The sequence below is a fragment of the Sitodiplosis mosellana genome, unplaced genomic scaffold (genome assembly GCF_009176505.1).
Source record: "Sitodiplosis mosellana isolate CC-2019 unplaced genomic scaffold, AAFC_SMos_1.0 Smas_scaffold_6165, whole genome shotgun sequence".
NCBI classification, from domain to species: domain Eukaryota; kingdom Metazoa; phylum Arthropoda; class Insecta; order Diptera; family Cecidomyiidae; genus Sitodiplosis; species Sitodiplosis mosellana.
This window is the reverse complement of record NW_022601406.1, coordinates 2,013,496-2,034,312: the sequence shown is the minus strand read 5'-3', so window position 1 is coordinate 2,034,312 and position 20,817 is coordinate 2,013,496. Positions and strand designations below refer to the sequence as shown.

General features: G+C 37.0%; 2 protein-coding genes across 2 annotated transcripts; both read left to right on the top strand.

Moving 5' to 3' along the window:
- The first annotated feature begins 7 nt into the window (after window positions 1-7).
- LOC129574837 (DNA polymerase delta catalytic subunit) lies at window positions 8-4,626 on the top strand. Its single transcript, XM_055457351.1, has 6 exons — window positions 8-305; window positions 400-529; window positions 824-1,717; window positions 1,946-2,103; window positions 2,246-2,857; window positions 2,979-4,626. The coding sequence occupies exons 1-6, from the start codon at window positions 226-228 to the stop codon at window positions 4,396-4,398; spliced, it is 3,294 nt and encodes a 1,097-aa protein (XP_055313326.1). The 5' UTR covers window positions 8-225; the 3' UTR covers window positions 4,399-4,626.
- Window positions 4,627-9,956: 5,330 nt separating this feature from the next.
- Window positions 9,957-20,814, top strand: LOC129574776 (uncharacterized; the record flags this gene model as incomplete). Its single annotated transcript, XM_055457240.1, has 10 exons — window positions 9,957-10,268; window positions 14,951-15,106; window positions 15,984-16,133; window positions 16,422-16,685; window positions 17,044-17,172; window positions 17,989-18,120; window positions 18,442-18,663; window positions 19,527-19,655; window positions 20,217-20,483; window positions 20,653-20,814. Coding segments are annotated over exons 1-10 (1,614 nt in total), but the record flags the coding sequence as incomplete, so codon positions are not given.
- Window positions 20,815-20,817: the final 3 nt, after the last annotated feature.

Genomic DNA, 20,817 nt, shown 5'->3' with positions numbered 1-20,817 from the left:
AATTTCAATTGCCGTCTCCACTCTTCGCATGAAGTTGCAACAACATGTCAAACACATTCTACTCATACACATTGAGTTTGACAGCTAATTTTGCGCTTCAAAACAATGTTGGCGCCAATTCTTCACTGCGAAAACAAAACTGTGTGAGAGTCGAGTTATTTAAAGTGATTGTTTGCCACGAAATTACCAGTCAAATCGAACAATATTTAAAGTTGAGCTAAAAAAATGATGAATAACAAACGCAAACCCGGCCCATATCCACCAAAACCAGGCGGATCAAACAATTTTCCAAAGAAATTTCCCAAGTAAGTGTAATACAACAAATAATAGCCTACGATACAACCAAATTGCAAATGAACTGGCGCGTCATGAAATTAAGTTGGTTTGATTTATTTTTAGGCAAGACGATGATGACGATGACGATTTCATGGGAAGCAATTTTGAAATGGAATTGGCTAATATGGACCAAGGCGATGAACAAATGCTGCTTGGCGAAGGACCCGAAAATCAGCACACAAATGTCAAATGGGTAAATTCATATGAACAATCAGACAATTCTCATTCTACATTCGACTATTGATTCAAAAACTGGTGGATTGGGATTGAATCAGACATTTTATTGAATTTTATTGGTCGTGTGCAAATGCCAATTGAATGGTTTGTGTGACATGAAAAAAATACGTTGTACCATACATAAAATTGAACAACAAAAGGAAAATTTGGCGAACATTCATCGGTTTCTGCGTTTAAAAAGTCATTCGCTTGATTTTATAGACAGACAATAATTCATTCAACGATGATTGATGTGTATATTTCGTTTCAGGCTCGTCCGGATCCACCTGAAATCAATCCGAGAACCGACAGCATTACATTCCAACAAATCGATGTCGAAAATTACGTCGGCCGAGCAATGGCTGGAATGCCAGGCGCTCAAAGTGGCCCCTGCCAAGTGATTCGTATGTTTGGTGTTACAATGGATGGCAATTCAGTATGTTGTCATGTTCATGGATTTGCTCCGTACTTTTATATCGGTTCACCGACTGGTTTCGATCATACACACTGTCAACCGTTCAAAGATGCATTGGATAGAGCTGTCATAGCTGATTTGCGATCCAACAGAGAAGGCCTACAAGAAGCTGTCTTAGAGGTGTCAATCGTACAGGGTAAATCATTGTACGGCTATCACGGTGACGAGAATCAGGAATTCATCAAAATCACATTGGCTCTGCCACGACTCATCGCTGCTGCCAAACGATTGCTCGAAAAGACAATTATCTATAGCCAGTTTGACTTTCAAGACTGTCGCGCGTACGAAAGTAATATCGATTTTGACATTCGTTTTATGGTTGACACTAGCGTTGTCGGATGCAGTTGGATTGAATTGCCACCAGGTACATATCGGCAGCGGTCAAAATTTGGCATGCCTTCAATTGAATCTCGATGCCAAATCGAAGTTGATGTTGCATTCGATAAATTTATTGCACATGAACCAGAAGGTGAATGGGCCAAAGTGGCTCCATTCCGTATTCTCAGCTTTGATATTGAATGTGCCGGTCGTAAAGGTATTTTCCCAGAGCCAAATCATGATCCAGTCATTCAGATTGCCAATATGGTGATTCGGCAAGGTGAAAGCGAACCATTTCTACGTAATGTTTTCACATTGAACACATGTGCACCGATCGTTGGATCACAAGTCATTACCAATCAGACTGAAACGGTGAGTTTATATTTCGTTTTTTTGGTTTTTTGTTTTGGAGGACAAAGTTTTCTTCTTCTTAGAGGGAATCCATTTGGAGGGAAACAAAGTTTTCTTTTCGACAGCATGGTTTTTTTTCTCTCGCAAATCAAGGCTTTCCCTTCTTTTGGTTTTTATTTCTCCTTTGAAAAATTGAAGTAAAGCCAAAAACGATTATCGTGAAGACTAAAACAGTTATTCTCATTTTAGGATTTGCTCGAAAAATGGTCGCATTTCATTCGTGAAGTTGATCCAGACATTCTTACCGGCTACAACATCAACAATTTCGATATTCCGTATCTACTGAATCGTGCACATCATTTGAAAGTGAAGAATTTCGAATACTTGGGTCGAATCAAGAATATTCGGTAAGGAAACCAGTTTTTATATTCTGTCCAATACGTTGGACTTTCAGCCGTCAATTCAATCTCTTTGCTTCAACGTTTTGAGATTCAAGGTTGGCTCGTTCGAGAAAAACAACTCCGTAATAATATTTTTTTTATCTTCCAGATCAGTCATAAAGGAAACGGTAATCCAGTCGAAGCAAATGGGCCGTCGTGAAAATAAGTATGTGAACTTTGAAGGTCGTGTGCCGTTCGATTTGTTGTTCGTGCTATTGCGAGACTACAAACTACGTTCGTACACACTCAATGCGGTGAGTTATCATTTTTTGCAAGAGCAAAAGGAAGATGTCCACCACAGTATCATCACCGATCTGCAGAATGAAAGCGATCAGACGCGTCGTCGTTTGGCCATTTACTGCATCAAAGATGCTTATTTGCCACTGCGTTTGTTGAACAAATTGATGTGTATCGTGAACTACATGGAAATGGCACGTGTAACTGGCGTTTCATTGGCAAGTCTGCTGACGCGTGGTCAACAAATCAAAGTTGTAAGTCAATTGTTACGAAAAGCAAAAACGGCCGGCTATTACATGCCAACACACACTGGACAATCGGGCGAAGACCAATACGAAGGTGCCACTGTCATTGAACCAAAACGTGGCTACTATTCGGATCCAATTACAACACTCGATTTTGCATCGCTATACCCAAGTATTATGATGGCACACAATTTGTGCTACACCACATTGGTGTTGCCGAACTCCAAGGAGAAGCACAGGTAAATTGAACGAATAGAAATAGAATAGATTATTGTTTAAATTAAGTGCTGTTCCAAGCCTAAAATCCTCCATTGTTCTAATGTCATTTGCAATTCCATTCTTTTGTTTCTTCTTCCACAGATTAACACCGGACGCTATAACCACGACTCCGTCGAACAATCAATTCGTGAAGGCTTCGGTGCGTAAAGGATTGTTGCCCGAAATTTTGGAATCATTGCTGACTGCCCGAAAGCGTGCAAAGGCCGAATTAAAAAGCGAAACGGATCCGTTCAAACGAAGCGTGCTGGATGGTCGTCAATTGGCGTTGAAAATTAGTGCCAATTCCGTGTATGGTTTCACTGGTGCTCAAGTTGGAAAATTGCCCTGCCTCGAGATATCCGGCAGTGTAACAGCCTACGGTCGTACGATGATTGAACAAACGAAGAATGAGGTTGAAACCCATTACACCATGGCAAATGGCTACGACAATGATGCAGTGGTTATCTACGGTGACACCGATTCGGTGATGATAAACTTTGGCGTGAAAACGCTCGAACGCAGCATGGAATTGGGCCGAGAAGCGGCAGAATTTGTGAGCGCCAAATTCGTAAAGCCAATCAAATTGGAATTCGAAAAAGTCTACTTCCCGTATTTGTTGATCAACAAGAAACGGTATGCTGGTTTATATTTCACCCGACCGGACACATACGATAAAATGGATTGCAAAGGTATTGAAACGGTGCGTCGTGACAATTCGCCATTGGTTGCGAATCTCATCAATAGTTGTTTGCAAAAGTTGCTGATCGATCGCGATCCAAGTGGTGCCATCGATTTTGCCAAACAGGTCATATCGGATTTATTGTGCAATCGCATTGATATCTCACAATTGGTCATCACAAAGGAGCTGACGAAAAATGAATATGCAGCCAAACAAGCGCACGTTGAATTGGCGGCCAAAATGAAGAAACGTGATCCGGGCAATGCACCAAAATTAGGCGATCGTGTACCGTACGTATTGTGTTCGGCAGCCAAAGGTACACCGGCCTATCAAAAGGCCGAAGATCCAATTTATGTACTTGAGAATTGCATTCCAATCGATTATACATACTATTTGGAGAATCAACTATCCAAACCATTGTTGCGTATATTCGAGCCGATACTTGGAGAAAAGGCCGAATCAATTTTGCTGCGGGGTGAACACACACGAACACGTTCGGTGGTTACATCAAAAGTGAGCGCACTTGGTGCATTCACCATGAAGAAAGAGACGTGTATCGGTTGCAAAACCGTATTGCAACGAGGATACGAGACCAGAGCCGTTTGTCAGCATTGTGAAGAGAAGGAAGCATCATTGTACCAACAAGAATTGACATCGCAACGCTTTTTGGAGGAGAAATTCTCGCGACTATGGACCGAGTGTCAACGATGCCAAGGTTCATTGCATGAAGAGGTGCTGTGCACAAGTCGCGATTGTCCCATTTTTTACATGCGGATAAAGGTTCAAATGGAATTGGACACACAGGAAAAACGTGTTCAACGCTTTGGTGTTCCAGCATGGTAACCAGTTGTGGCAACCAACAAATAAAACATTTTCAAACTCCATACACACATTTTCTATTCATATTTTTCTTATTCACACTGTTATCATTCGTTGGATATTTGATGAAACAAAACAAAAATCAAAAGTACGATGTTTTAGAATAAGTTTTTCGTTTCGTTGTTGTCGATGAATTAATGAAAACTAAAATATACATCGTATCAATAAAATGATCTGTTTAACGCATTGAAATTTTCTGAATTACCTTGCCAAAAAAATGCGTGTATGATCATAGGGACGGAATTTGTATCTGATTTACATGTGTTTTTTAGTGCCATTCGATAAGAATGAAGACGATGACGGCGGGTTTGATGCGATGCAGATGAAATCAGCATTTAAAAAAGAAACAACAGTCATATATGTCGTAATCGATCTGCTTTTCTCTCTCAGTATCTGTATATCATGAAGGTTGATAGCCACTGAACTTGATATAGCACTCTTCAGCCAATTGATTGCTATGCATACTGTATCTCATCATCGATGAAGCGTATATCTCATCATAACAACGTTTCTTTTTCTTCTTCTTTTTTTGTTGAAGTGGTTGATCGAGTTTTTCAATCTGTAACAACATCAAGAAAAATATATACGCACACAAGATCGAAAAGACTCAAGTCACGGATAGTGGGAGAACGATAGATTAGTTGTACATTCGACATATGAAATGTATTGGCCAAGAGATTCCAAACGAACGTCGATGGCACACGTGCGATTGGTATAAGAATGATGTGCTGCATATTTTCGGCGCCATGCGTACACATCGAATCTATTCCAAAGCGCCAATCGGATTTAATCAGGTTATTTTTTTCTTTACTGATGATTCGATTGCAAAGATATTTCACCACGATCACGAAGACGATGACGACGACGACGATGACGACGACGACCAACATATTCACGCATAATGCATTTTTATTATCTTTCCATTCAATAATGTAAAATCATACATGCCGCTGGTCGATGTATATGCGCGCACACCGCGAACAACATTTAATTAATATGTAACATAGGTCAAGGTCGAACACTGAAACCGTAAAGCATACAAGTGTATTTAAGTCGACTTACCGATGCAATCAAAGCATTATTTATGAAATTCAGTCCATTTTCGGAACCTTCGACGACGACGACGACGATGATTACGACAACAACGATGATTACGACAACAACGACGCATCCAAATGGCCAAAAAAGAAAGAGAGAAAGAAGAAAACAACAGATAACCAAATAAAAATGCCAATATCGCTAAAAATAAAAGGAAAAATAAATAATACAACAAAAATAAAAGCAGACATTTAAATGCTTTTATGAAATTATTGAGGAAAGAACTTAATAAAAAGTTTTATGGATTTATATTTAAAGCAATTTTTTCGTCGTCTTCTTCTTCATTCGTTCAGTATTTTCGTTTATTTGACACGTCTCGAAATCGTTTCAGTTCACATCACGCTTAGAATAAATTGGACGTGATGCATGAGGTCAGTTAAGAAAACAGAAATTACGGTTTGCACTTTTTAAAGTAATGCCATATGACAGTGTGTCGAAAAGAGATATGCACAACTCAATTCGTTGCTACACAACGCAGTGTGTTAAGCACGCAAAGAATTGTGCCTGGTAAGTATATACATGAGCAATGCTTGCTTCTTATTGAGCATAAGAGCTCTATGCAAAATTATTTCGTCTTTATCCAGAAAAAACAGCGCCGAACGGTTAAACAAAAACCCACAGCTGAACACTGACTCTACTTATTAATTACTTAACGAGACATATGCTTATACTTATTAAGATTCAGTTTCATCGTAGAAACAAAAACAATCCATTTCGTTCCCTCAGAGATTTTAAAAGATTTATACTTAAACAATCGTAATACTATATAAACTACGAATTTTTACCATTTATGGTTTTTTTTATAAACCAAAAAAAATCCACAAACCAAATAGAATTACGACTTCAAATGTGTCAAAATGTTTTATGAGTTCAAAAAATTTACAGCCATAAAGAAAAATTCATATTCGTCAGAGTTTAAGATAAAAAAAAAAAAGCAAATACGACATCAATATCGATGTAAATTAGTGTGTTGGCTCCATCATCAGTTCCAGCTCAATCTGTTATCAGATTTGGTTTTGTTTTTGATTTAGGTTCCGCCACAAAAAACTAAAATCATTAACTGATTCGGTTTTTTTTTCTTCGTCAAACAACTTTGGCTTATTTGGATCAACATTTTTTCGTTCTTTTGGAATTTATGTTTTAATTTGATTTAACGACACATTTTTGTTTGTCGCACGTCACACACGTAAATTTATTCAAATTTTAACATTAGATTCGTTCACTCTAGTTCATAAAATGGGACTCAGACTGGAAACGAGTTATTTTTTGTTATTATGTTGTGCTTTTTTTTTTGTTAAATGTATGAGAAAAAAAGGATAAATCTGTCGGAGAAATGGTTAATTTCGATGGAAATGATTGACTTTTGTCTGCGATTATGCAACAGATGGATGAGATAAGTCGAGAAGACAATGTCTTCAAGACATCTGTTGCGAAATCTGAATCAAAGATCACCAGAATTCTGGGATTTCAACGGATTTTGTGCCATAAAACTGAATCGTTCCACTTTAACTGATCGTCATACCTTTTGCATACATTTATCTTCTTCGTGCGGAAAAGTTGTTTTTATGATTATAATTTCGTACTGAAAAGGTGATATTTCTCGTGAAAAAATAAGTACCTTTTTCGTTTGTCATATTCGTTATCTTGCTTTTTTGGTCTTTCAGCCTGAACCGCTTCACTTTTATGGCTTTAGACTGATGAATTTTTATTGAAAAATATCACATCTATCTCACAGGCCACTGCGCCAGAGTTGAGTTGACTTTGTTCGCGAGAGAGGGAGAGATCGGTATCGCAAGATAGACCAGAAATTAATAACAATCAAGTCTTGTCTGATCTTCACTCATCAATTATATCCGTGTTTTAATTTCCATCATTTATGGATTTTTCTCCCTTGTTATTTCTCTTACGTGCGATCATTAACACTAAAGTGGTCGAAGCGGAGCAGCAGCAAGACAAAAGAACAAGACATCCGTAAATAAATGACATCGAGGCGCAAATTGAAATAGGATGGAAAAACGCTTTCAATTATAACTTAATGATGGGTTAGCTGGCTGGCTGGTTGAACATCGTCCATCGACGCACGAATCATAAATTTTACCGCGAATCCTGTTTTCGTGCATGCTCTTTTTTAGCTCGTCATTCGGCTCACGTATGTGTATGTGTGTGTGTGTTTATGTTGAGCGAACTTACGAACAATGGATCTCTTCAACCTATTTATTCAGTGGGAGATTCCACTCACGATTTTATTGCACAAATCAATTTAAGATCAATAATCATTACGATACACACACTACCGTATACTGAAGTGGCTTGTTGCTGTTCAAGTGCATTATGCGGAATTGTGGAGCATAAAACAACATTCACTTCAACATCATCATCATCCGGGATGTGTGAACGAACGACTTTTAACCAGATTCAAAAGTGAGAATTCGTTGTAGCGATCAAATTAATTGCACGTGACTTTCAGTTAAATCGCATCGTTCTTTTTGATCGTGTTTATACCTCAATGGATTACCAATGGTCAGTCGTCACTTGAGAATGTGCGAAAACACCCCGAAAAAACGCAGAAATATTTCAAATTGATTGCTCTAAGGCGGCGACGAACGATAAAGATAAAATCCCAAATGTCAGATTATCAAATTAATTTTCAAAAAGGCTGTTCACATGGGAGGGATTTAACGATATGGAGATAACAAAAGTGAAGAGAGAGAAAAAAAAGCCTACGAAATAAAAGCTACGCACGAGCGGATTATTTCGCATTTTATTGCCACAATCAAGTGATAAAATAAAATGCTGTTGAACTGTCTCCGAAATATACGACAAAGTCCTTTTCGCAGAAAAAAAAATTCGTCAAAAACTCGCAAGGTCCTGAATCTGAAATTTATTTACAAATTCCCAACGAAACATTTGCGATAATTCATTTCGATTCGATTCTTTGTGTCAATGTATTGAGAAATGTGTGCATTTTTGTCTCTTCGTTTGTCTCTTGTTTATTGGGCGATTTTTTTCGATTAATCGAACTGAAAAAAAACCCAATCGAATTTGGTAAATAATCAAAAATCCACGAAATGATATTGATAATGCTGCGAAAGAGAAAATTCTTGAATGACAACGGCCAAAATTCCATTGTCGGTAGTTTATGAGACAATTTATTTTAGCATTTTTACGATGTGATTTTGCGTCTGGCCAATCATCATTAAACAGATTACTCACAGCAAACAGAAAAACAACAGCAACAAAATATGATGAAACAAACACTCGCGGCCACTATATCGGCCACACCACAATATAGGGAATAATTAAGAACTTGAATCATAGCATTATCCCAAAAATCTATGCAAATATTCGGTAGAACTATAAAAATGACTCGGTCACTTTTTGCTACAAAATTAAGACATTAAAACACAAATGACAACAACCAACGGATCCATTAGAATGAGATAGTTTCACTTTCCGTTGATCAATGCAAATGAACAAACAGAAGAAAAAAAATGGATAAGAATTAATAAATGGATTTGAAAAATTCACAGCAAACGGTGTAGCTGTTATGGTCGGTTGAATTAATGTCTTTGCAAATGACTTGATCTTCATTTTTCTAGTTCATTATATTTCTATCGATCTGTTAAGTATTGTCATTCTTAATAGCGATGTTGTCCATGAATCGTTTTTCTCTCCGTTCTATCTCTGTCTCTCTGTCTATCCCAAATTTACTTGGCACATATTTTTCCGGCCATAAGCGACGCCGTTTGGACGCGAAAGACAATATAGTTGATGACTTGCAGTGTAATAAGCTTCCGCTTAACCAGTCCCATTCATATAATTAATTTATGCACATATTCATATTATAATCATGAAATATTATGTCGTAATCCATTTAAATCGCACAAGATAAGCAAAGTAACAAAAAAAAATAAATTGAAAAAATGGAATAAATTGTTTGGCCGCCGAAATAAAAAAAAAAAACAAATCTATTAGCGAAACGAATATCAAATTTCAAAAATTAATTCAACTGGCGGTTGGCTGCGAACGAACAAGACACGGCAAAAGAAGCAGAAGTAATCAATATTTATGTATGTATCAAGAGCGTAAAGTGTCGCCGAATCGTGTAGCGAATTAAATGTGGTTCACTTGCATGATGATGATGCTCATACACACGGTTACAGCCACGGTTCAAAGCTAAGAGATACGGATGGATCCATGTACCACCGCAAAAAATGTTGTGTGTACAGGTGAAAAAAACAGCGACATAACATCTCTTGAACCACGGCGACGACGGCGATGGCGACGGCGACGGCGACGGCGACGGTGACGGTGGCGGCGACGGCGACGGTGACGGTGGCGGCGGCAGCAGTAAAGGTACAGCACAGAGAGGCGCATGGAAGTTGGCAAATATATAAATACGTTGAGATTCGCAGGTGGCACCTCAGTTGAGCCAGTAAATTCGCGGTATTCAGATTGCGCGGATCGTCCAATATTGGACAACAACAGACAAATAAAAAAAATAAAACAATTGAAATTTCATTTGTTTTTGAGAAACAAAACCCAAAAAAAGGAAACATTTAGCGCAGAGACTAAAAGTGCCTAGTGTGCGTATGCAAAACAGATAAAAAAAATTAGCAATATTCAGTGTATGTGTATGAGTGAGTGTGCAAACTGCAAAGAATAGTGAAGCATCTTTAAAGTGTGACTCCAACGCATTTCAACGAGAGACGTACACAGATTCATACATCGAAATGGTAATAAGTTACTGCTGCTACTTCTGTTCTTGTTGTGTTTCACATTGTTGTTGTTGTGACACCTCTACGGTTTTATATCTATCGATCGATCTGAGGGGCTAGAAAGGAAAACGCGCTAACACACACACGAGCGTGCGCGCGCAAAAAGAAACCGAATAAAACAATGTCAATTGAACATCATTAAGTCACACATCTTTTTTAAGCTAAGCATCATTAGATAATGTAATTAATTTTTGATTGAATAAAAATGTTCCATTGGACATTGGGATGTTTTGTATGGAGACATACTCCATCATATGGCTTTTAATGATGAAAGATCAAGTTCGTGTTTGTCAATGATTCAGTTTCTATTGCGGCGGCGGCGGCAGCGACGGCTCCCCCACAGTCGGTGAAATGAATCGTTTTAAGTGATCGTTAACAAGCAGAGAAAAACTACGCGCGCGCATACGCGCCTGCATCTTTTTTTATATTGAAAATAAATTATCAATACATGAATGCGCTTCGCATTCAAAGCACCAAAGATGGTGCGAATGGTGAATGTCCGGTCAATAGAATTGGATGTTATCTAATAAATCAACCCCATACAGTACAAAAATAGCAAGTCGTTGTTGTTCGACAGGAATGATGGAGGCGTCGCAGGCCGTTGTTAATGTTACTGTTCAATTCTATCCATTTATCGCACGAGATCACTTGTTGACTTGTTGTTTTATTACGGCTGATCGCATGTACTATTCGCTATTTATATCAATGGCATTTTTTGTTGGATTATGTGTCATCGCCACATTCTACCAGATCCATCAGATAGGAGAAGAACAAGAAGAAGGAGAAGAAGACGAAAAATGGACATTTCCTTAATCTACATATCCGGATCAATGCGAACAACACATTATGTGACGATCGAGTCAAGAAGGTGTTCAGAAGGGTGATATGCCATAAACGCAATTAGAATAGCATTTGTCGCATGTCATTTTACTATACGTGACCGAACATCGCGTTTGAATCATAATTCGAATTGACCAAAAACCGATTGATGGAATGCGGGAATTACGGGGGACGAACACGACTTAACGCAAAATCTCACACGCATAAATAAGCAAGCATGCAACATGTTCGCGTTTGGAATTGTGCGCGCGCGCGCGAGCGAAACAACACGCAAAATGAAACAAGAAGAAACCGAGAAACATTCGAAATCAATAACGAAAACACCGACCAAAACAGAAGACCTAAAACAAAAACCACACCAAAAATTCCGATTTTGGGAAGAATCATTGCAAACGCACACATGAAAGTTCATCGGCATATTTCTTTTACACTGCAAACTGCTCACAAGGTTAATTTATGTAAATTAAATTGAATTGAATCGACGAAAATAAATAAGGCAATTTAATGATTGTGTATGTTTTTTTCCCTCGAAAATCACCATCACATATTATTCGATCATATCTCACGTTGATGGCGGCGATCATCATTGTCGTCGTCATCGTCATCGCCGTCAGTTGAATTTGTATTTAATATATATGACACTTTAAGCGCCATCATTATTATGTAAGAAAGAAAAACAGAGCAATACATCTATCTCCAACGAAGCTCTTAATGCTTATTTTTTGCATGATCTTTCACGCAAATCGACAAAAATTCCCGATGTATCGAATAATTCTCTAATTATGCTAAGGATCTGGTTTCACATTTCGTATTTCACGACCATTGCAACATATTATTTAAAAAAAAAAATGAGGAAAAAAATGCGCAAGTGTCGTTTTGTGTCGCCGCAAATCGTTTGTTTGCACCAACCATATGTGATAATTTATATGCGAGATATTTCCAGTAGCACCAATTAATATTTTGGTATTTGAATCTGTTTTCTTCTTGATTTTATTTCGTTCGTTCGTTCGTTTTTTTGGGTTGCACTCTTTGAGCTGCCATCTCATGTATGCGACGTCAAAGACGACGACGATGCCGACCATCAGCAGCGAATCATAAATGGTGCTTTGTTATATACGTGTTGATATTTGTGTTATTTCCTAACAATAGATATTAAATAAAATTCATTGTTATTGCCTTTTTGCCTATTTGCTACTGTACGTGCTAGACTGGAGGCATTGTGCCATGAGAATTGTCAGCACTTCAGAAAAGAAATACGCGTCTTTTGTTTGTAACGGCTTCTCTTTCTCTCTCTCTCTCTCTCTCTCTCTCTCTCTCTCTCTCTCTCTCTTGAAAAAAACCAACGAAAAACGACGACGACGATGAAGAAACAAAAAATACAATTTTCATTACTACAATGAATTAATTAGCGTAACCCACCGGGCAATAAAATGCGATAAAATTTATATATGTTTCGTTTTATTACAAATCCACAAACACATATGGATTTGAGCCATAGCAATGGCAAGTACCTTCATTGTGCAAAAAGAACATCTGGAGCGCACTCAGTAGAGTGTGGTTTAATGCTTTTTTTTTCTCTTTCGGTCGTAACAACAATTATACATTATGCCATTTATCTATGATCTGGGCGAATCCCTACACACAAATTATTACCATTTTATTTTTAATATTTCCGACTTTATCCAAGTCCTCATCGTGTTGGGATTTTTTTTTTATTTTGGTTTTTAATATTTGAAAATTGGGTTTGATTATTTTTAATGTTTCGTCTAATCTGATCTCCTTCTGTTCAATGTAAAGCAATAGAAAGAATAAGGAATAAAATCTTCTCATTAGCAATATATGAGACTATCAAAGGTTATCCAAAAAGTGCGTCACACATGGCCGAAGTGTTGGTCATTTCGGTTGACTCTTGAGCAAGTTGATTGACTTTGGTGTGTACACCATGGATGACGTGCGCCCGCGCCTTGATCACAAGGGAAATTGAAATTCATCGATATAATCTTCAATGATTCACATTTCCAATGTGTTAGCGCATTTGATAACGACTAATGACTGCAAAATTGGGAGCATTAAAAATGTCGCCAAATGGAGTGTGCCAAATGTGTTGAAACTGACCAAATTTACGACATTTTTTTTTGTGCTCCTTTTTCTGTCACACAAATTCCAATGAATGACTCTGATCATGTAACACAAATGAGTTCGATCGCATAGCAATAAATCTGACGGAAGTTATTTGAAAACGTGGATTTTTTTTTGATGCGCCAAAGTGGATCAACGAGAAAAATGATTTTTTTAAATTTGAAAGTAAAAGGTTAGATTCCATTTCAAAAAAAAACAAAACAAAAATTGATATGTAGATTAGCATTTTGTGATTGATTGGCAAATGGATAATTCTTCACACAATAGAAATGGAAATTAGAACACATAACATTAAATACACGCAACAACGATGAAGAATAAAAAAACACACACCCAGCACGACGCACGATGTAATTTAAATAAGTAGGAACTTAAAGTTCTTGCATAATGTGATATCCGTTTACACATAGCAGAAAGCAAAATATAAATCTAGTCGACTTTTTTTTTCATTGAAAACCAGTTTGCCACAACCAAAACAAATGGCCATTTATGTCAATCTGGACCAAGTGCCAAAATAAGTCATTTGAAAAAACAAAGTCCACAAAACCAATTTCTCACTTTCAATTCCATACATCGCTCACATACCTACATGAATTCTTTGCGGATAGACTTGAATCCGTGTGTGCGGTAAGCAGCCAAGAATGAACGTGTACCAAATGAATTCAATGATCACCACATTTTTCACTCTCATCTGGTGTCGCGCACACGTTTTATGTGTGATGCGGACGACCTTGCCATTCAATTTCCATTTGGAGAGACGACACAACAAAAGAATTGACCCACGAATGAATGATGTGCTACAGTTTCTTGAATTTATTAATGTGTCGGCTGTTTTGTTGTTGTTGCTGCTGAATAATAGCCGACCAAATCGTTATCCGTACATGGTTTCTAAGCGTGATACATGCTTCGATTCTCAAAGGTGTTGATGATCATGGAATTTGTGATAAACGAAGAAATAGCATCATGTGTTGATAATATACAGGGAGAACTTATGACAATGCAAAAATTAAACATTGATAGGTAGAGTTGAATTGTATATTGGTACTTGCTGTATACCGGTATCTACTACATATCGGTATGGTGTACTTGTATATCGGTACTCTTCGAACTTGATTCAACTGATATATCGGTGAGTTGCCCTCACTGAGGGCACACAAGCTTACGCACATGGATGACGAATGTGCGACAAATCGGAATCATATCAAGGTTAATCCATCAATATCTCGTTGATCGATTCAAAGCCTATCGATCGTGAATTTTTCGCCAGAAATTTATTGCAAACATCTTGAATATTCATTCCAAAAAACCAATTCAATCAAGAAAAGGGCGTTATATAATCACAAATATTTATGTGACTAATCGATGAATATTTTGTGGTGAATACCACGCATTTTGAAGCACATAAACAAAACATCAAAAAAATGTATGATGCACACACAATTTTCTCGCCCATGAACGACGGTATATTATTCAATTTAAATGAGGCGAAAACAAAACAAAATTTTTATGTTTTTAGATGCAGCAGAGATTTATATGTATGTTTAGTTTTTGTTTCAGCCGAATTAATTAGCTTCTTTCTCAGATGTTATTTTATGGAATGAGTTCAATGTAATCATAAAACGAAAAATCATATGTTTGTTTCTTCTTTTCTCTTTCCGCAGAAAATCTTGCTTCTTATTTCGGCTGTTTTAGCGGCCGCACAAGCTGATGTATCGCATTTGGCCGGTAATTCACTGGAAACAGACTATGGGTATATTTACCAGAAACCAAATAACCCGCTAGTCTATCCCGAGGAGAAATCACAACCAATTGAGCCGGTAAGAAAAAAGAATATTATTGTTTTTATGTTGTTGTTCATTTTCGATTAAAATGCTAATTGGCAGCGATTTGTTGACGGTGAACCGTGAGAATTTCTCCGGAACAATACCATAGTTTTCGAGACTATTTTGTTCATGTATGCTCAAGTCCAACATATCTGCAGATAACATTGGTAATGTGTTATTCATGCTTTTCGATTCAGTAACGCATTGAAATTACGGTAGTTCCACTTTAGATTAACACACAAGCTCAAAAAGAAACGAACAAACAAAGGGCATGTGCCTCACAATGAAAAAAAAATCGTTCTGAATAATCTCACACGTATGTTTTAAACACGTGCCCAAATACCGATAAAATATTAATATTCCAATTTTTTTTCTTGTATTGTTTTCAAACTGAACCGCCAGGTTTTTGGGAACGAAAATGCAAAAGACGCTATGTTCATTCTTTAAAAAAACTGCCACTCATTAATAAATTGCGTTAATGCGCTCCGTTTTTTTTCTCTTTTTCTTCAGGGCTAACGAGATAAACTAAAGAATATAAATGTAATTCTTTGGGCTGAACAAATGTCATTAGCTAATCATAAACCATCTACGATGTCCATTTAGTTTGATTTATTTTGGTCATATCGAATTGCCTCATTTAATTAATTAGCCACATTTTTTGTGTGTATTGCTATCGTGGTTGAGCACTTATCCGGATTAATGTTTGATTAATACACACGGCTAAATTTAGCAATGCCTTCTCGAATCACCCTCGGAAATGGCGGTCATAATTCAAAATAATCACATTTTGTGATGATTCCTTGGTGATTATGACGGGAAAAATTGCTCATATTTTTTTCCTCTTTGTTATTCCTCTTTTAAATAATTTTAGCAAGGGTACGTTTATCCGAAGCCCCAGATCGCGTTCACTCTGCCACCCAGCACATACCTGCCACCAACACAATCAACACAAAAATCACTCCCAATCACAACAACTACACAACGGCCAATTCCAAGCACATATTTGCCACCAACACCAGCTGTAAGTCACACAATTTTCAATTTTTTTCGCTGCTGTTGTTCATTCTTTTCAATAGAGTATTCGCAAACGGAACGATTCGCAAGATTTGTTCACTGAGATAAGCGAAAGTCGCAAAAAACATGCTCAGAAATAGATGAGAGTTTTCCCATGTATATAGATAATACTGAATTGTTTGTTTGCTTTTGCGTTGAATTTTTGAGATGATAATTGCAAATTCCTCCTTTTTTTGCCAACAAAAAGCTTCGAATTCGATAGAATATGCTTGATTAAAACCATTTGTTTTTGCAGCCAACATACATTTCACCTAAGCCAACTGGCTATTCCTATCCTAGGCCCCAAGTGCCTTTCACATACAGCACCCAGAAGTTACTTCCAATTACAACCACGACCACAACCCAACGACCAGTTTGCAAATCGCCATTAGTTGGTGTATATCCAAACTGTCAATTACCTCCATGTCCGCCCGGCTATAGAGGAACCTTCCCATCATGCTACAAACCAACCACTCCAAAACCAATTCCAAGCACATACCTACCACCAACAACACCAGCAGTGAGTCGCTTTTGCATTTTAACACATTTTGTTATGGGTCATTCTTTTTGAAGACGGTTTTTTTTATTGTAAAAATGTTTTTTAATACGTTTTTAAAAATTGGTAAGATAATTTCAGTTTAAATTAAAGTGTTTTTAAGAAATGCAAATTGCAAGATGGTTCAAGACGATGTCATGGATTTGTATCACAAAGAGCTTTTTTCGCCGTATATACGTTATGTGTACATAATATGTGTTTAGTTCTGATAAATGTAGTCGTTTTCTAGTTATAAAGGTCCTAATGACATTTGTATGGTGATAAGAATTTGAATATAAGACAATGAAAAATTCGATTAACAAGAAAATATTGCACATTTCAGCCAACATATATCTCACCACCTCGTACACAAAAACCCAAGGGTTATTTCTATCCGGTTCCAAAAAAACATTTCACATTACCTCCAAAAAAATCAATCCCAAGCACATACTTGCCTCCAACCACACCTGCAGTAAGTTGCAACTGCCTGAGCGGTCAAGAACTCAACGATCTTACACAATCATTCAAATTAACGTGATTTAACTGATGCACTGATGATATTCTAAGTTTGAAATCAGTCACATTACCCAAATCTGTAGCTAATACAGTATAAGTTTGAGTACATAATTCACACATCAATTTATCAGCGAAACTTTCTAATGTTTAACTCAAAACTGATGGTTTCATTCGAAGATTGTTTTATTTTCAACTAGTGTTGATTCAACTCATTGAATAATAACACAGAAAATAATGTTTTCGTGTAGAGACATAAAAATGGATTTTAATTTCATTCGATTCTCTGTAGATTGAAATTTTTGAATACCTAATAAATTTCACTCGTAACTGTAATTTCTACATACATCCACACATTTAGTGACTAAATTTAAAATTTTACAAATCAACTGGTCTTTAGAAATGTTGCTAATTTGATGTAGTTTACTAAATATTAAAATGAAAGAGCGGCGTACGATCTTTAGTAGATAGATGGTTTGCAGATTTTGTCCTAAGGAACAATTGAATGTTCAGCGCATCAAATGAGCAATCGTGTACGCTAATTTATCGTCGATAAAAATCGTCAGAGAGATTGTAACAAAATCAATTTTCCGATTAATATCGTTGATGGTTGTCATCGTACGCCCCTGGGATGGTACCTTGAATTTAACGAATCATTCTATTTATAACTATTTAAAGTCCACAATTTCCCGTTAAATACATCTTAATGCATTCACAAACATCAATAAATGCTTCGAATTCAATGAAATATTAATGAAACCAATTGTTTTTGCAGCCACCTAAGCCAACTGGCTATTCCTATCCTAGGCCTCAAGTGCCTTTCACATACAGCACCCCGAAGTCACATCCAATCACAACTACAACTCGACAACCAATTCCAAGCACATACTTGCCGCCAACACCTGCAGTAAGTTAAAGCGCTTCGACTTTTTTTTTGTAAATGTTCAATGATGATCATTGATTTATATTGACACGATCAATCTTTGTCAGAATTTCTGGCCTTCAACTATTCTTTGCCATTCAGAATGAAATTTTAAACATCACGTTCTACCGTCTTATTCTTTCTTCTTGTTAATTAAGTTTATTATGTGGAATTTCCGAAATCTTAAAATCGCCCCTGTCTCAATTGAGACAGACAAAGACGTCTGAAAAGACACAAACCCGCACATACAAAAATCATAAAATTTTGGAATACTCACAAATAAAATAATACTCCGTTTTCTTTTAGCCAACATATATCCCACCTAAGCCAACTGGCTATTCCTATCCTAGGCCCCAAGTGCCTTTCACATACAGTACCCACAAGTCACTTCCGATTACAACCACAACCACAACCCAACGACCAGTTTGCAAATCGCCATTAGTTGGTGTATATCCAAATTGTCAATTACCTCCATGTCCGCCCGGCTACAGAGGAACTTACCCATCATGCTATAAACCAACTGTTGCAGTAAGTTTTATTTTTTTTTGCATTTGAAAGATTTGAACAGCTCAGCTCACTGAAATGCAAATAGTTCAGTACGAATGATATTTTAATTTCAAGAGTGAATTATGAATTGTGAGCTCGATATAGAAGAACATGAGCCATATGACACGATGAAAGCAACAGATAGTCTTCTAAAAATTGATTCAATAACTTAGAGCAAAGAAGAGACGAATGAAGCGGCCAGTATTGAGCGATAAAGAAGTTTTTTTTGCATTTTTCTTGCCAATGGAAAGAGATAGCGATTAGATGTCTTCAGCATATTTGAAGTTCTTTCGATGTTCTAAAATAATGCTGAAAATGTCACCCAGTTGTTATATCTTTAAAGTACCGAGACAAATGAAAAGAACATTTTTTCCGCTCAATGCTGAGTTGTGTCACTTTTGCTTGCAACTTTATTTGTCTCTTTTTTGCTTAAAATTTTTGTTCCGTATTAATCATAGAAACCTCATGAGTTCAACTCTTGCAATTATTGTTCGGTTAATTGATTTTTTTTGCCGACTTTTCGTATTTGAGTAAGAATTTTGGCATTTTGGCGCTAGGTTTCAATACCCAAATGGTAAAATTCCGTATAGTTTGTGTTGAATCCGACATACTCAATATGTAAGGTCAAGGATGTTCATTTGTTCTTTAAAACGTTGGAATGTCCAAAGTGCACGATCACATAATCATGTTAGCACGCATGTCTTTATATTCTAGCATTTGAATTGAAAGATGGAAACAGCAAAAGTGATGAACACTATAGGAGTAGAGATCATTCTCTCTCTTTCTATACCAGCAAATAAAAGCATGAGAATATTCACATTCATGAAAAATATTGCACATTTCAGCCCACATATATTCTACCACCTCGTACACAAAAGCCACAAGGATATTTCTATCCGGTTCCTAAAAAGCATATCACATTACCTCCACCGAAATCAATCTCAAGCACATACTTGCCTCCAACCACACGTGCAGTAAGTTTTGACTGCCTGCACCGATCGAATCTAATTAACGATTCTTTTTTCAAACTGATGCAGTTTTAAGATTGAGATCAATAACATTGCACGTCTAATATACATGTGTTGAACCATTGGAACCAATCAGTTTCCAATTACAATTCGTTCATTAATGAACTAATAAGAATTTATGCAATTTTACGATGAAATAAGTGCTAAAATCAATTCTATTCTGAAGTAGACTCTATAATCGACAATTCTAATTCAACAATTTAATACAAACCTTCATCCTCAGCTATACCAGCTAATGGTCTCCAATTCTTTTCTGTAGACTAGACAATTCGTTAATAACATTTTTCGTTGACACGAAAAACTCAGATAGTCAAAGACATTTGAAACCATAAAAAATATTGTCTCATCTTTCGTTTGATCAACATTACTCTGTTTATCGATTCTCTGACATTCTGTGCCATTCTAAATAATCTCTGCGCCGACATAGAATAGAAACTTTAACAAATATTTTGCTATATCAAATGCGAACAACTGAACAAAATTTTAAAATAAATGCCATATTTGCAGCCAACATACATTCCACCACCAAAGCCAACTGGCTATTCCTATCCTAGGCCCCAAGTACCTTTCACATACAGCACCCAGAAGTCACTTCCAATTACGACCACGACCATAACCCAACGACCAGTTTGCAAATCGCCATTAGTTGGTGTATATCCAAACTGTCAATTACCTCCATGTCCGCCTGGCTACAGAGGAACTTACCCATCATGCTATAAACCAACCACTCCAAAACCAATTCCAACCACATACTTGCCACCAACAACACCAGCAGTAAGTGAAAATCTTCCTTTCGATTCTTTTTGAATTGTCTTCGATCTTCAATTCCATGATTTATTGAATCATTCTTGAATATCATCACGATGTCGTTTTATGGACTTCCTAAACACAATTTCAACATTCCCATTTCAAAACTAAATTTCTACTGTAAATTTTTGTGTAGCCAACATACATTCCACCACAAAAGCCAACTGGCTATTCCTATCCAAGGCCCCAAGTGCCTTTCACATACAGCACCCAGAAATCACTTCCAATCACCACCACAACTCCACGACCAATTCCAAGCACTTACTTGCCACCAGTTCCACGTACCTGCACAGCTCCAAAA

What these genes read in the sequence shown, in the direction of transcription:
- LOC129574837 (XM_055457351.1), top strand. Translation starts at nt 226, where the DNA reads ATGATGAATAACAAACGCAAACCCGGCCCATATCCACCAAAACCAGGC. An exon ending in TTTCCAAAGAAATTTCCCAA is followed by an intron (nt 306 to 399) that starts GTAAGTGTAATA and finishes ATTTATTTTTAG; the next exon opens with GCAAGACGATGATGACGATG. An exon ending in AACTCCAAGGAGAAGCACAG is followed by an intron (nt 2,858 to 2,978) that starts GTAAATTGAACG and finishes CTTCTTCCACAG; the next exon opens with ATTAACACCGGACGCTATAA.